At 46.2% G+C, this 19,803-nt stretch overlaps 1 protein-coding gene across 2 annotated transcripts in view; it reads left to right on the top strand.

Moving 5' to 3' along the window:
• TENM4 (teneurin transmembrane protein 4) overlaps positions 1-19,803 on the top strand; it is a 2,614,938-nt gene that overhangs the window by 2,504,896 nt on the left and 90,239 nt on the right. For both annotated transcript variants that reach the window (XM_064492755.1, XM_031460439.2), the window contains 2 exons: positions 743-769; positions 8,355-8,501. In XM_064492755.1, coding sequence (XP_064348825.1) covers positions 743-769; positions 8,355-8,501 — 174 coding nt within the window. The remainder of the gene's footprint in view (positions 1-742; positions 770-8,354; positions 8,502-19,803) is intronic.

Raw genomic sequence — 19,803 nt, 5'->3', positions numbered from 1 at the left:
TCATTCTACCTTTTGAGTTCATAAGCGTTGAGAAGTGATCAGGTTTTCCTTCCTTTTTCTTGTCTTTCACAGTGATACCCATTGCCCTGCACCTCACAATCTTTGTAAGATGCACAAAGGAGAGATGCATCTCACTTAGAACACCAGACATTCTGCATTCAAGTCCACGGAAAATTCAAGAATGGCAAACAGATAACCTAGCGGATATTTGACCAAAGACTCAACCCACTTCCCTAGTTCTTATCAAAGATGATTCACCTTTTGCCTATTTCCAAATTCCAGCCTCCTGGGGGCACCTTTGCCCAGACAGAGTGCACTGGCCCTTGTCCCGCTGCTTTCCCTGGCGGGAAGTTGGATGCTGCTCTGGGTAGACAAAGGGGCAAATTCTAACTTTCCATAAATCTGATGGAGCAGGAGTATGGCCACTTTTGTAGCTTCCACCCTGCTTTTTCTCTTGCTTTCCTTATCCATGTGTCTTCTTGTTCATATGATCACATTTCCAAATGCCTGGATCGCAGAACGAGTTGACGTTCCTTTCCGTCCTTCCCAGAGAATGTGCTTGCTCGCCCTCCTTCTCTCTTGTGTTGTCTTGTCTTTCATTTTATTTTACCCACCCTGGCAGGTCTGTCCCAAATGTGGGGTGCAGCCCCCTTTGTCTCCTTAACTCCTGGCATGGTCCTGTGACAGGCAGTACTGCACTTTCTTGAGCCTACCTTAAATGTCCTGTCTTTTATTTCCCAAGCGCACTATCTGGATAGGGTAGTTAAAGGTATGGTCTTCCTTCTTCTATTTTCCTATTGTCTTTGTGTGTGTGTTTGTGTATGAGCAAAATGGAAGAAGTGTGTATCTAGAAATGTATATATACCCCATAAGCATGGTGTCTCAGTGCTGCCACATCCCCGGCTTTGTCACAGCGTCCACTGCCCAGGGGACGGGGTTTTGGTCACAAGGTGGTTGATATACCTAGAGTGTCATTCTTCCCCCCAAAGCGCTCAATCTTTTGTGACATTACCATCATGCTGTTGTGCTTCCCTCCTGACGCACATGCACCCCATCACCCTTCCTATCCCATCTCGTGTCACCCTGCCCACTCCTTATGGCCCCTGGTCCCTCAGAATTCAGATGCTGGGAACCAGGGTGGGTGGCCTGAGACAAGAAGAGACCCCAGGGCCAGCTAAGACCTCTTAAGAACTACATTCTATTTCTGTGGTGTTCATTCACCCGACAATCCCGTGGGGCACAGCCGCTAGTACTAAACTGTGTATGAGACACTGCCAGGCTCTGGAGAAATGGGGGAAAACAGACCCCTGACCTCAGGGATTAAATGGTCCGTCGTTTGGATTTTTTTTTTCCTTTTCAGAGAAGGCCTGACTTTGGTAAGTTTTATCTTCATTAAGAGTGTTCCCTCCAGGCAAAGTAATTCCTTACATTTTAAGCATTTACATTAAGTAGATGGTCCCTAAATTTCCAAAGGGGCCTCATTGCTCTAAGAATAAGTCTCAGGAGTGCATGTTTAGCATGCACGAGGTCCTGGGTTCAATCCTCAGTACTTGCATTAAAAATTATAATTATTACTACTACTGCTAATAATAATAGACCTAATGACCTTCCCCCTCAGCCCCAAATTTTTTTTAAATTTTTAGTCTTAAAAAAAAAGAGAGAATAAGAATATAAGATCAGATGTGTGTGCTCCTAAAAGACTCCAGGCTTCTGGAGGAGAAACTCCACGCCATAGCCCTCTTGTTGTCTCTAGCCCTCACACAGCACCCGGCACCAAGGATGTGCTCAGCAGTTAAGGACACATACTCTGGAGTCAGACAGCCTGAGTTGGAATCCAAACTTCAACACTTAATGAACTGGGTGACCTTGGGCACGTTTCTTAACCTCCCTTCCCTTCAGAGTCTTTATAAAATGAGGGTGATGACGGGGCCTGCTTTGTAGGGCTGGCGTGAGGACCGAGTTAAGTAATGGATGTAAAGTGCTCAGTACACGGGCAGGAGTGATGCACAGTAGTGTTGGCCGGGCTATTTTATCATCAAATTATTAGTTTCCCCCTTCATTTGGAGAAGGACTTCATTAGCCAAACTAATTTTTGAAATTGTAAAGAAAAAGGTAAAATTGGCTTTTAATAAGAGAGAGCAACTGCTGTTTAAAAATTGGTAGCAAGGGCTTTAGGGAAACATAAATGACTACATGCTTTTCAACTGGGATATCTTTGCCAGATACAGCAAAGGTGGCACTAGGGCCCATCCAATGGATGCCTGGTGTTGAGAAGCGCATTTTACATACTGGCCTTCAACCAAGAATCAAATTATTTCAGCGAGAAAGAGTAGCACCTCTGAGCCTCTTTAAAATAGGCGTTTCACACATAATAATTATCAGAGGAATCCTCAGGTTGGATTAAATTTAATAAGGTTACCAACCATTTGGTGGATTTTTTCCTACTATGTGTAGTTTTTTCTTATCCATGAGTCTTAAGTGAATCCTGTGAATTTTTTAAGGGAACAGATATCATTATACTCATTTGACCGGAAAAGGAAATTAAAGTTAAGGGTGTTGAGCGGCCACGCTTGTAGTAAGCAGGAGAACCAGGAATTTGTGTTTCCTGACCTAATCCCTATTTCCCATATCCCTTCCTCTGTCACTGTAGGTCAAGAATGTCCCATTAATTTCCAGTATTTTTCCTCCAAACCACGTCTTCCAAGCTGGCACTCTCCCCAGGAAGTGACCCATATTCTCTCTCAAATCACATGTTCTGATTTTAGTTCAGAAAATATCACCAAATCTTTAGTTGGATTAGGCCCATGAATTATAACTTCCTTTAAAAGACAAATGTTTCTTGCCAAATTCTAGGTCTGGACCAAGCCCCCATCCGGCTGGCTTTGTGGTATAATGAGTACTTATAATCCCTCAGAAAGAATTCAGAGGTCTATGCAATGCAAGCTCAGGTCTTTTCAGAGTACTATTTTGCAGTTCAGAGAGAAGCTGGCTCTTGTGTTTTGCTTTCTGGTTGCATTGGTAGACACTGAAGAAACAGTATTCAGTCAATGAGCATGCTGAACTTCTCCTAAGTGCTGGACAGTGTGGACACCACACGGCAAAAATGGTCTCTGCTCTGGGGTTCCCCGCAGCCTACCAGAGAAGACACTAAAACAAATCTGTCCAACAAAGTATGTTGAAAGTTGTGATAGAGGAAGTCCCATGCCACTTAGCAAGGAGACTGCCCCCCCCACCACCACCACCACCACAACTTAGGCAGGGACTCATAGACCAAGACTGTGGACTGTAACATGTGAGAAGCTTCTGAAGATTTTTTAAAGCAGGATAATGACTTGGTGACGTTTGTGATTTGGAAGGATCCGTCTGGCCATATTGTGGGAAAGGAGTTGAGGAGGAACATTTGGGGACAAAGAGACCAATTAGGAGACTGCAGCTGTCATCTAGGTAGGAGATAATGGTGACCTTGTCTAGGGAATGACTGTAGGGATGAAAAAGTACAAGAAGCCCAGAAAGAGAAACATTGAGAAATGGGGCATTTATTGTATGATAAGTGTGTCGCATAGCTCCTTTACCACTTGAGTAAGAAATAAATACCTTCAGTGGTTCTGAAAGCCTTCTAGTCACACCTGATGTTTCCAGGGAGCCTTCTTCACAAGCTTAAGCAGAAGGTTGAAGATAAAGTGGTCCCTTGTCATTTAAAGGGCATCGTTTCTTTTGAAAAGCTTGGCCCTCCTCTAAACCTTAAAATTACATTATTTTGGCTCTAGCAAATGCCTGGTGTGAGTCCTTCCAGAGGGGATTGTTCATGTCACTTGGGCTCTCTGAATTATTGATGAGTTTCAGCGTTTGTGGAATTAACGAGCTTTAGCAGTGGGTAAGGATGGGCGTATAGCTTTAAGAAAGGCAGCAAGTCACCCTAGAGGAGACTTACTCTTCCTGACTAATAGGGATGTGACTATTCCAGAAGCAGACTGCAGCCTGAGAGCAGACCTCATTCAAGCCACAGGTACTCCAGGTCTTTCTGGAACCTGGAGGCTGATCGGACAGGGCAAACCCTCAGGGCATAAGCTTGTCCATTTGAAGAAACTGACTGTGGAGAGAGCGTTCCCATGATTTCACATGTAGAGCTCACCCTCCCTGGACCACGGGCTCCTCCACAGGTTTAGAGCAGCACAGGATGTGTGCACCAGGCACCGTGTGCTAAGAGTTGTTTACTAGAGCAGGGTTCCCAAAGAGGCTTCTGTGGAATGAAATATTCCACATTATTGTGAATGGTTGTGTGTGGTGGGGGGAGAGTTCTGAGGTCCAACTGGAAAATGTTCTGATAATCAAATAAGTGGGTCTCTTTATTGTGAGATTTCTCAGAGCCTTTAATGTATTGCTATTCAGTGTGACACTCTAGAATAAGAATATAAGCTGTATTGTTTTCCAGACTTACTTGACCACAGAAGCTAGTTTTTGAGGACCTCACAGAACTAGTAGTTTACAGAATTCACTTTGAAAAGTATTGTTTGAGATTTTAAGACTCATTTAAAATGGTCCTGGAAGAAAGTAGGGTATAGATAAATAGAATATAAAATTACTGAGGGCAGAGACTATATCACATCTCTGTGTAGCCCAGAATTAACACATGCCTGCCATTCTTTGGGTGCTAAGTTTGTTGAAATTAAGAACAAAATCATCAAATTTGAAGTTGTTTTGACCTTCTCTATTGGGTAGTTGTAGATGACCTAACTGATCATCTCGTTCAAACCTCCATGTCATAGATGAGGAAACTGAGAACAAAAGAGAAAGTAACTTTCCCAAGATCCCACATGTTAGCCAGGCAGGAGGTACAGACCCTAGGTCTCCTGTCTCATTCATTGTTTCATAGCAAATATATACTAAGTGCTGGCTATGTGCAAGGCAATGAATTAGGTCCTGAGTTACCTTTATGGAGTTCAGATTCTAACAGAGGGAATAAGACATTAAACTATGGCAAAAGTAATAATGTAAGTATGCTTGGGACAGTTGCTCTCAAGGAGAAGGGCAGAGTCCCAGGAAAGCATGACACAGTGGGCTTGGGCTGGGACTTGTGGCCCTGACCCCATCTTGCTGCTTTCCTGCTGAGCTGTATGTTCGCCCCATGACCACGTCACTGGGTTGGTTTGTCTCAGCTCTCTCTGGCAAGGTTCATATTTAGGAGGACCATAGCTTTTGACTCAAACTTTGACACAGTTTAGACTGGCAAAGGGTTATTTTCTGGTTTGTGAATTTGTGAGTGAAGTTATACAATGTTAAAACAGTTAACCCTAATTCTAATAATAGCAGCTATCATTTATTAAATACCTACCTCTGTTACCCACTATGCTAAATAGTTGATATACAATATCCCATTAATCTTCTCAACAACTCTTTGGATTAGGTATTAGCTCCATTTTACAGATAAGAAAACTACAGCTTAGAGAGTTAAATAATTTGCCAGTAATCACATGGATAGTAAGTAAATGGGGGTGCTGGGATTTGAACTGACTTCTGTCCAGTTCCAGAGTCCCCACTCTGTTATAACACATGGTTTTTATGAAAAATTTAGGATCAAATGGTGTGAAATTGGCAATACACTAGAAAATCAGGATTTGAAAAATATAACAAAAAGTTATTTAGTTTGGAAATAATATATGTAGAATGTCTAGCACAGTGACAAGCCATAGTAGACCCTCAGTATATGGCAAATATCATTGTCCCGAAGCATCTAAACCAGGCTGTGGAAAACTGCAGCACACAGACCAAATCTGGCTCATCCCCTGTTTTTTGTAAATAAGGTTTTATTGGAACAGAGCCATGCCCATTCCTTTATAAATTGTGTGGCTGCTTTCAAGCTATAATGGCGGAGTTGGGTAATTGCAACAAAGACCATGTGACTCACAAGGCTAAAATATTTATTACCTGGATCTTTACAGAAAAAGCTTGCTGACTCTGATCTAGATAACTGACTCAGTTTCCTATTTTGTCTTTCTATGACCCCTACCTGAAGTTATGGGTACAACTTATGAAATTATAGTCCATCTAATCAAACTAGAGAGAAGGTCAAGGTAAGTTGAAGAGTCAGATACTGTGTTCAAGCTGTATGTCAGGCTTTGAGCATCATGCATACGTTATCTTATTTAGTCCTTCCAACAACAAATCCTCCCATTTTGTAAGTAGACTGAGGCGCAAAGAAATTAAACAAGGTGGCTGGGTCATACAGCCATTGAGTGACTTTGATATGGCCCCCAAGCTTGTGCTCTTAGATAAGAGATGTTCTTTGCATCATACAAGAGGCTACATCTTGGAGCAAGAAAAGACCGCCTATGACCATTCTTAACCCTTGGATTCTTCTTCCTCCAAGACTGATTTCAAATATATATAAGGCTTAATTGAAAAGAAGTCCCAGCTGGATGGGCAAAACTTTAAATGGGACTAACTGGAGAAAGAGGGAGTCTGTAATTGTTTAGATCAAGAGGGCTGGCTTGATCTAAGTCAGAATGCCAGGGTGGCACCTGCATGTCACAGCACTGCTCCCTGCGCTTTTACAACTGCTTTCTCAATCACGTTTGGGGTGGCCATGCTGGTAGCTCCCCACCTTTCCCAGTAGACTTCTGTGCAAAGACCACATAGGCTACATCTGCGTCAAAACTTCTACAAGAATCCCTCCTAGGCTTGGTGTACACACTCAATAGATGTTTCTTCTTGGAATGGAAAACACAGTAGCCAGACTGATTGATTGGTGGCTGTGCTGAACATCTCAAATATAAATGAACGTGTTCTTTTTTTATTATTATTTTGTAATAAGAGTCAACTATTCAAAAGTCCTTGAAACACTACAGTTTTAGAATCTAATTGTTCAACCATTTAGGAAGTGCCTGCCTTGGCCTAGGTCTTGTACCGGACAGCCACATTCACATTTGTCCCATTTAAGAATAATGAGTCTGCTTTTAGTTATTTCATGATAGAAAACTCAGTTTATAGCCGTATTTGTAGCAGTTTGCTGCTCATGATAATAAACCAGGTTTTCTAGTTGGCAGAGTGCTTTCACATCCGTACGCTTCCCTGAGACTGAGCAGAGGCAGGGAGAAGATACAGAAGGCACTCCAGGGAAGGTGATTTTAGCTAGCCCCTCTGAAAAAGGGGTGGGCAGCTTAGTTAAAATGCAAACCTGAATGAAAACCAAGTGGCAAAATAGAGGCTGGAGTCAACCATGTAACTTAAACAGATTCTTAGAGATAGATTTCTGAGCCACGAAGTTGGAGAGGAGTTTGAAAACATGATAAGCAAAAACTGGCAAGTCTACTTGAATAATAATAACTCCCCACCTCATGATGTAGTCAAAGCAGAACCAAGGCAGCATCTAAACACTGCCTGACCCTCCTTGATTAAATCATCCTCAGCTCTCTCAGACAGATGGCCACTCCTGTGTTTGGCTCCCACCATATTTTGTACATCTCCCTGAGGGCACTTAGTAGTGAAATATTTTGCTTATACAAATCTGTCTCCTTTGATAGGCTACACGTTCCTCAAGAATAAGAACTAGGTCTTATTCATCTCTGCACCTCCAGTGCTAGCCCAGAGAAGGTGCTTAATAAGTGGCAGACAGGCAGACAGATGTACAGATAAACAAGATTAGGGAAGGGTAGGCTGCCCGAACCCGCATTGGTAACCATAGACAGCTCCAGTTTTTCTCTCTCGTGGCAGTCAGCTGGACTCTTCTGAATGGCTGGCTGGAGATAAGATAGGAAGAAAAAGACTCAAGGACTCTACCTCAAAGCCAAGACAGCCACTGAGGAGAAAACAGGACGAAAGAAATGAAAAGCCTAAGGTCCAATACAATTGACCAAATAACAGGACCTAAAAAAAAGTACAGCCCTTTAGGGCGAGACCCAGAAGTGCTGAGGGGACAAGTAGAGTAAACAGAGAGATGACCCCTTTGTTCTGAACAGCCACCAGGAACAGGAAAAGCACAGAAGAGTGAACAAGGAGCAGAGATCAGCCAAAAAGCTACACTGGTTAGATTCAAACAAGCCCGTATCCGCTGACTCCTGCTCTAGAGTCCTGGTTGCTTTTGAAAGAGGGCGTTTGGGACGCAGAAGGTGTGAGTTTCAGACCTATCCCTGCCACTTCCTGGCTGGGCAGCCTTAGCAAGGCCTTCCACCTCTGAGTCTCAGTGACCTCCGAGGTAAAGTGACAGTTCCAGTGATAGGCCTCCCCTGGTGCTGAAGGCATTGATGTGTTGATGGATGTGAAAGCACTTTGTAAGTTGGCAGGTAGAGTGTGAGTGTGTGTGGCTCCAGTTGGCCGTGGGTGACCAGACCTTGAATCCGTGTGCTTTTGCCTTGCAGAGGGCTGCCCCGGCTTGTGCAATGGCAACGGCAGGTGCACCCTGGACCTGAACGGGTGGCACTGTGTCTGCCAGCTGGGCTGGAGAGGAGCTGGCTGTGATACGTCCATGGAAACCGCCTGTGGTGACAGCAAAGACAACGATGGAGGTAGGGCTCTGGCATCTCCAGGACGGTGGGGGGCACAGAGTGGAGGGTGGGTGTGACCGAGTTAACGGGCCACCAGCACACCAGCTGTCTCATCAAGGAGGCCTGCAGGGTAGGCATAAAACTACACATGTGGTCTCAGATATGAGAGCATATCACTAGTTGTTCCATTTGAATTAATTAAAATTAGCTGATGTAAATAAAACTAGTTGCCATCTGACATAGAGAAGACATATGGAAGAAGGAATTTCCTAATAACTCAATTACAGGATGAGTTGCCTGGCAAGGTTACAAGATCCCCACCACTTTTGTTGGAAGTGAACAAGAGGCCACCCAATTCGGTATCACAGAAAGCGGGAGAAAGGATGCTTCTCCAGGGGAGGGGTTTGAGTTACCTTTGGTCAGTTTCCCTTCTCTTCTGATTCTGAAGGTAACACTCACCAAGCCCTCTGGAGGCCACCTTTGCCCCCACACTTTTTATCCTTGTGGGTTTATAATAGAATTCATCTTTGCTGTTGAATTTTTTTCAAGTTCTAGGCAGTCAAAACCTTAAGGAAGGGAGGCCTAGTCTTGTGGAACATTTATTAGCTGAGAGTGAAGAGATCAAGGTTCCAATCTCAATTCTGTCTTTGGCATGCTCTGTGTCCTTACACAAGCTACTCGATTGTCTATGGGCCTCACAGTCCTTATTTATAAAATGAGGCCACTGGCTCATAAGGACCATTTCAGCCCTTGTATTAGTCCTAGAATTAGCCTTCATCTTTCTGTTGTGTAAAACTTGGATAAATACAACCACAATGTGCTTTCCTTTCCCACTTAGAAGATGGGTTGATTCTTCCTGACTCTACCAATCCCGAGGGGTTGATAGGAGAGTAAAGAAATAGAGAAATGGAAAAACAAATCAAAACAATTAACCCTTTCTTTCTAGCGATGGCCTAACAGTTGGTCTAGTCTCAGTGTGTTTATGTAGCTCCCTCATATTTATACTAAGGGGCTTTGTAGTACACTGCACAGAGTAGGAAATCAACAGGCCAGAAACTCAGCATCCCAACGTTTGGGGATCTTTTACTTAGCATGATTCTACAGTCTCAAAGCACCATAAGGATTAAAAGGCCAAGTATATGCTGTTGTGATTCCTCTGGTTCATGTGCCTTGAGCTGGCTCCAGCAATCTTGGGCTGTTTCAGGTGGCCGGTCTCCGTCTGAGCCAGCTTTCACTCCTTCTCCCTGCTGCCTGAATCCAGGAGATGGTCAGGCCTGCTATACCCAGTCCTGGGCCCCATGAAGTAATAATCAACAAGGAGCTTGTGGGGTCGGGCCGTGGTGGCCAGGGAGAGACAGCGGGTCCATACTCTCCTGAGATCTCACAGGGCTGAAATGTCCCTTATTCAGTCTGAGAGTTTTGGAGCTCATTATTAATTCTTGTGCTTCAAAAATATCCATAGTTCCTGTTATGGGGTCGGGCCCTCGGCCAGGCACAGAGACAAATAGGTCCTGTCCCCACACTCCAGGAACTTGAATGAGGGAGGGAGACCAAAGATAAGTGCTAATGCGGTGGCAGGGGCTGTCGCAGAGTTCTGTACTGGTTGTGTGGGAGTAGGAGAACGTTCATCCAGAAGGTGGTGCTTGAGGAGGCAGGTGTTTCTTGGAAAGGAAAGGGCTTTCGCTTCAGAGAAAGTGTCCCGAGTGAAGCAGGGGAGGCGCGAGTATCCCTGTCTTCAGGGAAGATGAAACTCAGTCATACTTGCTCTTCATGGGAAAGAGGCGGCAGCCCAGGCCACCTGCCTGACTGCCTCAGCACCCCCTTCACTCTGCCTGTGCAGGCTTAGTTCCATGACGAGCAATGACATTTGGGTAATTAGAAGGGGAGAGGAGCCGTGCCATGAAGCCTTTCCCTTCTCAAGAATCTAGGGTCTTGGCCCAAGCTTTCAAACAGCTGTTGAATGTCCAGGCAGCAAAAGAACTGAGTGTCCTTGAGAAATGTGGGGAGAGGGTGCCTCTCCCCGTAACACGCATCACAGAACAGGTTATAAAACAAGGTTCATTTATTCCCTCGTACAAAACGCAATGCCAGCGTAGCCCCTGTTCACCATCCTTCGGAGCCAGCCCTCCCCAGTGTTGACATGCGGCGTGGGCACACAGGAGCCCAAAGGCCCACAGATTTGGTGGGAGAAGGAGCTTCTCATCATAGGAAACGGGGCTGATCCAGACTCCAGGGGAATGGAGCCTCCTCCAGCTGCTATGGAGATGAACCAGCAGGAACTGGAAAAGAACAATCGGAAAATCCCCAAATGTAGGAGAATATACCTCCTCCCTTTATGAAGCATGTTACAGACTAGAACGAGCCTTTACACACTTTTCAGCAAAGCCATACAATAGTACTGTAACCTGAGTTCATTCACTCACTCAACAAACATTACCTGAATGTCTACTCTGCATTGGGTCCTGGGTCCTGGGGCTTCAGAGACAAATAAGACCCAGTCCCTGCCCGTCACAGTCTGGAGGGAGAGAGAAACAGCACACAGCTGCAATGCAGTAGGGTAGTTGCTGTGATCAAGGAGTATCCACTCATAATATCAGATGATACTATCAAGTACGTGGGTACCCTATGGGGACTGTGAAGTGGTCCCTGTCCCATGGGGCTTCCAGTCCAGCCAGGACGACATCCCATGGGTCATCATGGTTGGGAAGACAGCTAGCTGGGGAGACCAGACTGTTGAGGGAGCTTGGCCTTGGGTTCTCAACTGTGAAATGCAAGAATATCTTACTTCAGGATCATCTCAGTTTTGGGGGAGCCCAAGGAAAGGGGCAGGGGGTGCCCACTTTGCAAAGTGGCACAGATGAAACAATGGTAGGGGGTAGACTGTCCCCAGGTGCTGGCGGGGCAAGGCTGTCCTCACTGGCCCCTCTATCACTCTAGGTCTTGGCCAAAAGGGGACAGTTTTAGTGGAGGGAGAAACAGAAGGCTGTACAAGGCAACACAAGTGTGAGCCAGATTTAGCACTTGGCTATCTTCAGTCCTGTCGGGCACACATTTCTTGGGCTCCTGATGTCTGCCAGGCACCACTTTCCTTTTAGAGAGGAGATAAAGACCAATGAACGTGTCCCAATCTTTCTCCCTCAGGAAGCCTCCAGTCATTTGGAAGAAATTGTTATCCAAACAACTAAATCTAATGGAGGCAGAATGAAATAAGTGTCTTTATTTCAGCCATGATGTGGGCCACAGCATCATCCCAAGTACATAAGTCAGGGTGGAGGGAGAAAACGTTAGCGTCTCACCGAGTGAGTGTTTTTGGCTGATGTGACTCGGGGACTTGGAGAAGGAATTAGCGGAGGCTAATGTCAAGTCACAGGACAGGAAGAGACAGAGAACACACTTCAGCTCCGTACCCATTACAGACAGGGAATCTGGAGGCCAGAGAGTGGACATATCAAAGTCACACAGAAGGTTGTTAACATGGCTGGAGTAGGACTCAAGACTCTTGAGCCATTCTGTGTGATCTTATGGGCCACCTTCTCCCAATGATTTACCCTCCTCCTAGAAATGTGGTGGGAGTACTTACTCGAATTTAAGTAGACTACAGCAGTACCACAGAGCAGACCAGAGGATGGCAGTGGTAACTCGTATGTCACTTTACAGTTTGGAAAGCAGTTGCATGACCACCCAAGAACACTGGGAGGTATGTGGTATTCTTATCCCCTGACTATCTCCTCCTGATGAGGAAGCTAGCTAGGGCTTAGTGAGCAGAAATATTTTGCCCGGGTCACACAGCTGGCAGGTGGCAGAAACTGCATAGTCCGTGAGGTCCAGCCATGTGAGAGCTTTTCAGTGTGCCCAGACCTCAGGCTCACAGCTCCATCATAAACTCAACCGTGCCTCTTCAAGTTATCTGAGAACTTCTGGTTTCTCTTCTTTCCCAGTTTGCTAGGCTTAAAGCAATCCTTGACAAATTAAACTTTAATTTCAAGCTTCGTTAAGAATGCTATTGCCATGTTTTAGACAAAAAAAAAAGTCACAGTATGGCTAAGTTGGGTCTAGCTTTATGTTGGTTTCTGTGTTCACTTACGGTTGTTATCTTGAGTGAGTGATTCAGTTTCTCTAAGCCTCAGTTCATTACCTGCAAATGTCAGTTCTCTTTCTTCTGTGACTATACTGTATTTCGCTATATAATAATATATTTTGGCTTTTTTCATCTCTTAGTTAAAATTTGTAATCCAAACTGTTACAACCTCACTGCTAGAAGAAAAAAATTCAAATGCCCATAAAGGAAAACAATAGCCCTCATTCAGATAGCATCTCTAAGTGCCAGGCCCTCTGCTGGACCCTCTGTGTCCACAATCTCCAGCCCTTTAAACATACTTGCAGGGCAGAGATGTACATGCAGGGAAACCAGGGCTCACTGAGCTGAAGTGATATTCCCGAAGTCACACAGTGGGTCAGTGGGAAAGCTAGGATGAGAATGGAACCTGCCCCTTAAAAAAGGAAGCCAAAATCAAAAATCCACTGGAATTTAAGCAACCAGACTCCTTTTGATAAAGGACCTTTAAGCAACTTCAAGGTGTGTTCATCTCTTTAGACACTGTCAGTCCCATGAAGAACCCTCATGGATTGCAATACAGATAATTGATAGATGCAGCGTGGACGGAGAAATTTAAGGGAAACTAAGAGCAAAGCTCTCCGTCCTCCCTTTTCTGCCCATCTCCCATTGTTGGAATGGAGAGTTCACGTCAAAGCCATAGAATATGTTCGCCGTTCAGACTCTCTCTAAACCACGTTTCTTGTGATAAGAGACAGGAGAGAGATTGACCTTTAAAAATCCTGTGTTCTAAGGAGCAGATAAAGATTTTGCAAACCTTTTCAAAGAAGGCACAGAATGTATCGTAGCAAATGACAAAAACTTCTCCCAGATGCGTACAGACAGGGAGCCACATTCCACCCTCCACCCCCAGGGCAGCCCCAGATGCTGCTCTCAGTCTGCTGTCAAACAGTTCTGTGGCCAAACTGCACGACTGCGAGGTGAGGCCCGCTGGTGGGCTGTCGAGCCTGCAGAGAGCTGGATGGACTTGTTATACACTGCCCACAGGGCCATCAGTTTAAGGAACCGTGCTGACAACTCCAGTAAAGAGAGTTTACTAGTCCACGGGTTTCCCAGCTCTGCTCTCCTTTTGGCTGATGCTTGTCCTTCCTTCTGATCTCAGTTTAAGCATTACCTCTTCCAGGAAATGCTCCGGCCCCCAGCCTGTTAGGTTCCCACCTTTGGGCTTCCCCAGCCGCCACTGCTTCCTTCTTTCCCAGCAAACTGTTGTCTCTGTCTGACCCGCCACACCGAATCCTTTGGAGGTGTTACTCTGTTTTCTTCCTGTCTGTCCAGTGCCTCGCACAGGGCCCATCAGCCACGTGATGGGTGCGGAAAGAAAAGGGCAGGCCCGTCCCCTGCACCTCCTTTCTGAGGAGAGGAATGAGCTCTTTCTGTGGGGAAAGGTTTCATCACACCCCAGAGCCCTTGATAGGCCCTGGGCAATGGATGGGAAGTTTGACATGGGATCCTCACATAATCAGTCATTCATTTTTTCATTCATTCAACAAATACGATGCTCACTGTGCACAGGGCACTAGGCTATGCATGTGGAATAAGAAATAATGGACTCAGTTCCTGCCCTCTGTGAAGGAAGTCAGGGATGTGAGAGCCAGGACGTCCAAAGCATTGATGGAGAAAGAAATGTAGACTGTGGTCTAGTGCCTGACAGCTGGACTTGGAGAAAGATAAGGGACCAGAGCCCGAACTCTGCCACTTCACTGGCAGTATGACTTTGGGTAAATCACCTAACCTGGCCCCAATGTCCTCATTTGTGAAGACTGAGAGGGCCAGCTGCATTGCCACCTTCCTTAGAACTCTTGTACACTCCTGTCACTTTCTGTGAAAGTTCCAGCTGGCTGGCCCCCAGGGGAGATGGGACGGGGCATAGGGGCATAGAAAGGCCAGGACGTGGCTATCAGGCAGGTTAGCCCCAGAGGCTGCCCCATCCACCCCCACCTAATTGATGACGAGGACACTGATAGCAGAGAGGGAGGCGGTCACCCCAGATCCCATCACTCTCTGACGGCTGTTAAGATTACCACACGAAAAGGAAGCTACCGCTGGCCAGGACCACGACTGATGGCAGAGGACTTCACCCAGTCCTGTGCCTAGCACCTGTCTGTAGGGGGGTCTCTGGGAACAGCTGCTGGCGTGGGAAGGACACCAAGACTTCTTTCATTGAATTACTTACTTATTCCTCACAGCCCAGGAACCTTCTCACAGTCCTAAGAGGTTGGCATAATTTATTATGGTTTTACAGGAATAAATTGCATCCAGGACATGGGAAGGGATGTGCCCAGGGTCTCATGGCTAGAGAGTGATAGACTCAGTGCAGGAACCAGGTCTTCAGGCTTCTAGCCTGGATTTTTTTTCCTGCACACACCCCTCCCTCTCCATGGTCCGTTGACACTCACCAGCAGGTGGGTGCGAAGGAGGGTTGCAAGAGGGAATGGCATCACCTTCATCCCCAAGTGGGCAGTGCGTACATGGAACTGTCAGCGGAAGCCAGTGCTCTGTGCACCATGCAGTGTTTCAGCACCGAGGACCATGGGCATGAGGACTGCCCTGGAATATTCATCTAGTACTCCAGAGACCTGGCCCCTATTTCCCTTTTTTCCCCTTTCTCATGCCCTTCCTTCCTTTTTATTCATCTTTCTTTTTGATCTCCATTCTATCCTTTTTCTGGCCGTTACCTTCTCCCTTCCCTTTGCCCCCCACTCCCACCAGAGACAGCTGCTGGGTGTGGCGTCGCTGCCCCTCCCAGCCTCCGGGAGCCCCATGGCCTCATCTGCCACTTTCTTCCGCCCCCTTCACTCTCACCAGGTCAGGAGAGAGAGGAGGCCTTCAGAACTGTGAGGAAAAAGGAAATTTCTGGTTGGGGGAAATGTTACTTGCCAAAAGTTGGGATTTAGGGTTCAGGGCGGGTTACTGAAAGCTTGAAGGAAATAGAGGAAAATTTTCTCTGTTTTCCCCGTAGGTTTTTGTTTTTGTTTTTGCTGCTGTGACACCAAGGGTCTCTCAACGGTAACAGTAAATGTAGGACACATGGATGTTTTATAAGTCAACCAGCGTGCGTGTGACATGCAATTAAGTGAGGTCAGAAGTGCTTGGAAAAAATACTGTCTCCAAACTCACCAAAACCAGACACTCCCCAAAACCGTATCTTGACCCCAACATTTACTTTTCTGTCCCCAAAACAAACTTTTTCCTCTTAATATGACTGTTCTAAAACTTGTCATCTGTGGCTAAGGGACTGACACCATGTGACTGACTGTGGAGCCCTACTGCAGGCCGCTGTATGCTGCGTCTGAAAACACAGGTGTTTGCACAGAAGCTGGTCTCAGAAACTGAGACTTTGATTAGAATTTTGTGGGCCTTACTCATTTTTAAAATATGTATCTCATTTAAACATGATGGCCTTTATTGGTGGATGGCCTTTATTTAGCCTGCGTTTACGAGTCAGCAAATATTTGCCTAGTGAATGACCTGGGAGCATCAGGTAGGGAGGTGGAGGCAGGCAGCATTTTGGGCCTGGCTGGATCCCACTTACCTGTGACCGATACAGTAATTCCACAGTCCCAGAGTCTCTCGTAAGAGCACTGTGGGTGTGATGTCCCCGTTTCAGAGAACCAATCTTCAAGTCCCCTGAGGTCTTTGCTTCCTTAACTCACTATGGCCACATTTATGTCATTTAGTTCTCCAAAGCCAGACAGGCTGCATCCAGAAAGGGCTGCCCTGAAACACGTGTAGAGGGAGGGGACCAGGGTAGCTCTGTTACCAGGATCCCTGTTCAAGGGGAGCACCTGGCCAGAAGCTAATAGTAACCAGTATCTGTCAAGCACTTACTTAGGTGCTGGTCATCGTGCTGAGTGCTCCACACCCATGCTCTCACCTAATCCTCCCAGCGTCTCTCTGGGTAGGTCTGGTTGTGCATGTTACAGATGGGTGGACTGAAGCTCAGAGCCTTTGCTGAGACTTTCATTTCTAGCAGAATGGCCAACTGGATCATCACAAAGGCCCTCTGAATACAAGGAACAACAATTTGTTTTTAAAATTCATTGCTGAATTTTTTTAATGAAGGAAATAAGGGTTACGGGGAGCCCCAGATTCCAAAGGCAAGGATGAAGCTGAAAGCTCACAGGAGACAGGGATCCTGAAATGACCCCCAGGAACTCATTGTGTGGCGAGGGAGACAGAGAAAGTCGAAGTTACAGTATAGAGGATGGGCGCCGTGTTGGAGACCGCCCAGGGCACTGGAAGAGCACAGAAGGGTAACATTTAGCAAGACTCATAAATTCATGTTTTCCATTTTAAAAATGGTTTCTAAAAGTCTCTTCAGGATCAGAGAACCTGAAAGAACTGAGTTCAAATTCCAAGTCAGCTTCCTTGCTGACTGACTGTGTGACCTTGACCAAATTCCTTTACCACTTTGAACCACTGGTTCCTTCTCTGTAACATGGGGGTGATGGGGACAACAGTGGCTACTTCATAGAGCTGGGGAGATTCAATGATACATGCCTTGAAAACATTCCTTGTAGAGCGTTTAGCACAATGCCTGGCCCTCAGTAAGTGGCAGCTGTCAGCATCATTATCATCATCATTTAATACAAAAATTAATAACAATAACCATCATTCCTAGCAAACCTTCCCCAGGATCAGAGAACAAGAAGCAGTTCTTCCATGGTGCCACAGAGCAGAGTGTTTATAAAGAGGTAAAAAGTCTGGTTTCCAGGGCCTGCTTTGGTGGTAAACAAGAGCAGGCAAGAGCTAATAAAATTTCAAATTAGCCATGACTTTTCATGGCCCTTCAATTGTGCTAGCTGATTTAATGGTCAGCGTCCCTGCTCGCTGGGATTGAATAATGGAGCATTTCTGTGGAGTTATGGATGCGGCAGCTGAATCTGTCACGCTAACATCAATAGCAAAATGCAAATAACCCTCAGCTCGGGCTGTAATTATGTGTTTAAGCAATGTCTGACGGGGCAGCACGAGAATGTGCGGTGGAGCCCGCCGACTGCCGGCGAAGACAGGTGCTTTGCTAGGCAGTGAGCTGGTGTCTCTGGGAGCCGGGGCGGGAGCCATGGTTAGGACCCGGGACGGAGCTGGAGTGAGGGGAGGCCTTTCCTCCACATCTCGGGATGACTGGCTGGGAGCAGACGAAGGACTCCCACTTTGGTGCTCACTTTGGCAGGCCATGTTCCAGGTTCAGGGTCAGGAAGAGGAACTGCCTCTTACTAAGTACTTACTATGTGTCAGGTACTCTGCTAGATTTGGGGACGTGTATTATGTTTTTCATTTATGTAAAAAATACTTATGTGACACTGACTTTTATGATCTACTTGTAAGAGGTGTGGGAAACTGGGGCCAGATTTGTTAAGCAACCTGCCCAAGGTCACACAGTAGCAGGTTTCAGAGCAAGAATTTGACCTCAGTCTGGCTCAGGAGCCCATACTGTTTACCACCATGGACCCCGACTGCTGCCTTCAGCCCCTCTGTCACGTCAGCCCGCTGTCCTCACAGAGGGCATATACCATGTAAGGTCTTGGATACCAGGCAGAAGTTGGGAGAGAAAGACAAGAAATTTTTGTCCTTAACTTATTAAGGAAAGAAAACTGGGTTTCGGGGAGGCCAAGTAGCTCGCCTGGGGCCACAGGACACCAAGGCTAGTAAGGAGGCTTAGGGATGCTGCCTGTGTGGGTGGGGCACCAGTCCAACCAATGCATATGCAGTGTTCTAGTGGGCAGTGTCTATGTTGTAAACCCCTGGAGACAGATGTGAAGGAGGTGTGTCAGTGATGGGGAGATGGGGGCTCAAAGAGGTTAAGTACAGGAACTCGTGCAGAGTCATTCTTAGGGCAGTTCTGGGACTTGAACTTGAGTCTCTGAGCCTCAGGATCCTCCCACCATCCCGCATTATTTAATTGAATCAAGATAATGGTTTCCTGCCTTTTATAGGCTGTCATTTGGTTTTGTCCCCTTGATTCATTTATTAACTAATTCATTCAATTCTCATTCATTGATTTATTTACCAGTTACGTTTTAAACACCTATACCAAGTGCTGGAGATACAACAGAGATAACCAGAGCAGAATCTGTGTCCCCAGGGTGGTGGGGAAATTTGCCCAAAGTCACAGAGCTGATAAGCCAGAGAGAAAGAATTCAACCCCACAGAGGAATACCCGTGCTTAGACTGTTCTCTGCCTACAAAGCAGACTGGAACCCTGAGCTTTCCCTGTCCCCCACTTTGGGCAGTATCCTCTAATCCCTGAGTTTGTTATCTATTTTAAGCTATTCTGTTGTGTGCCTGTAAAAGCACTTTGGGATAATGAGACCAAAAATTTGTGATCTGATGAAAATTTTTTTTTTTTTTTGCACTTTGGGATGCTGGAAGCTGTAATGTAATTTTCAGTCCTAAAGAATTCCACCTATGTGGTGAAGAGAATTCCCTGCTAATGGCAACTTGGTCAGTGATCTGAGACCATCCAGCAAGCTCAGAAAGCCCCTCTCACTGTAGACAGGGCCAGGTCTGCATACATTTACATCGCACCTGGGAGAGGTGCCTTCTCCAACACGGCCTCTCCCTCACCCCCAAAGCCAGGCGGTTGCCAGGTCTCACCGTTTTTACCTCTTCAGTGTCTCTCTGAACCATCCACTTCTCTCAGTCTCTACTGTACCTCACTAGTCTCAGGAACCATTGTTTTCCCCATATGTAACCTCAGCAACGCCCCCTCCGTGGCACCTCCAGCTTCCACTTTGGGCCCCTTTAGTCCTCTCTCCTTGATACAGCAGGCGTTCTTTCAGCCCTGCAAGTCAGATGGAGTCACCCCCTGCTTAGCGCCTTTCACTAGCTCCCATTACTCGGAAGGTGAAATGCGAACTCCTCAGCCGGGCCCAGGAGTCCCAGCTGTCTGCTCCTCCCAGCCCCGGCAGCCTCCTCTTGTGCTGGTCCCCTCACCTTCTGAGCTCAGCACTTGAGTTTAGCCACTCAAAGGTTCAATGTGTTCTCTCACCTTTGGGCCTCCATATATGTAATTCCTTCTAGCTCTTTGAAAAAAACAATACTAACACGTCACACTGTCCACTGACCAACTTGTCTATCTCCTGCTGGACTAGTGGGCTGGGACCTAATCTGAAGCACCTGAATCTCCTTGGTGCCCAGCAGAGGCCTTGGCCTGTATCAGGCACTTAATCCTGTTTTTCAGTGAATTGAAAAGAGAGAAGTAAGTGC

The sequence above is a fragment of the Camelus dromedarius genome, chromosome 12, assembly GCF_036321535.1.
Source record: "Camelus dromedarius isolate mCamDro1 chromosome 12, mCamDro1.pat, whole genome shotgun sequence".
Classification (NCBI taxonomy): Eukaryota; Metazoa; Chordata; class Mammalia; order Artiodactyla; family Camelidae; genus Camelus; species Camelus dromedarius.
This window is presented reverse-complemented; position numbering and strand designations above follow the sequence as displayed.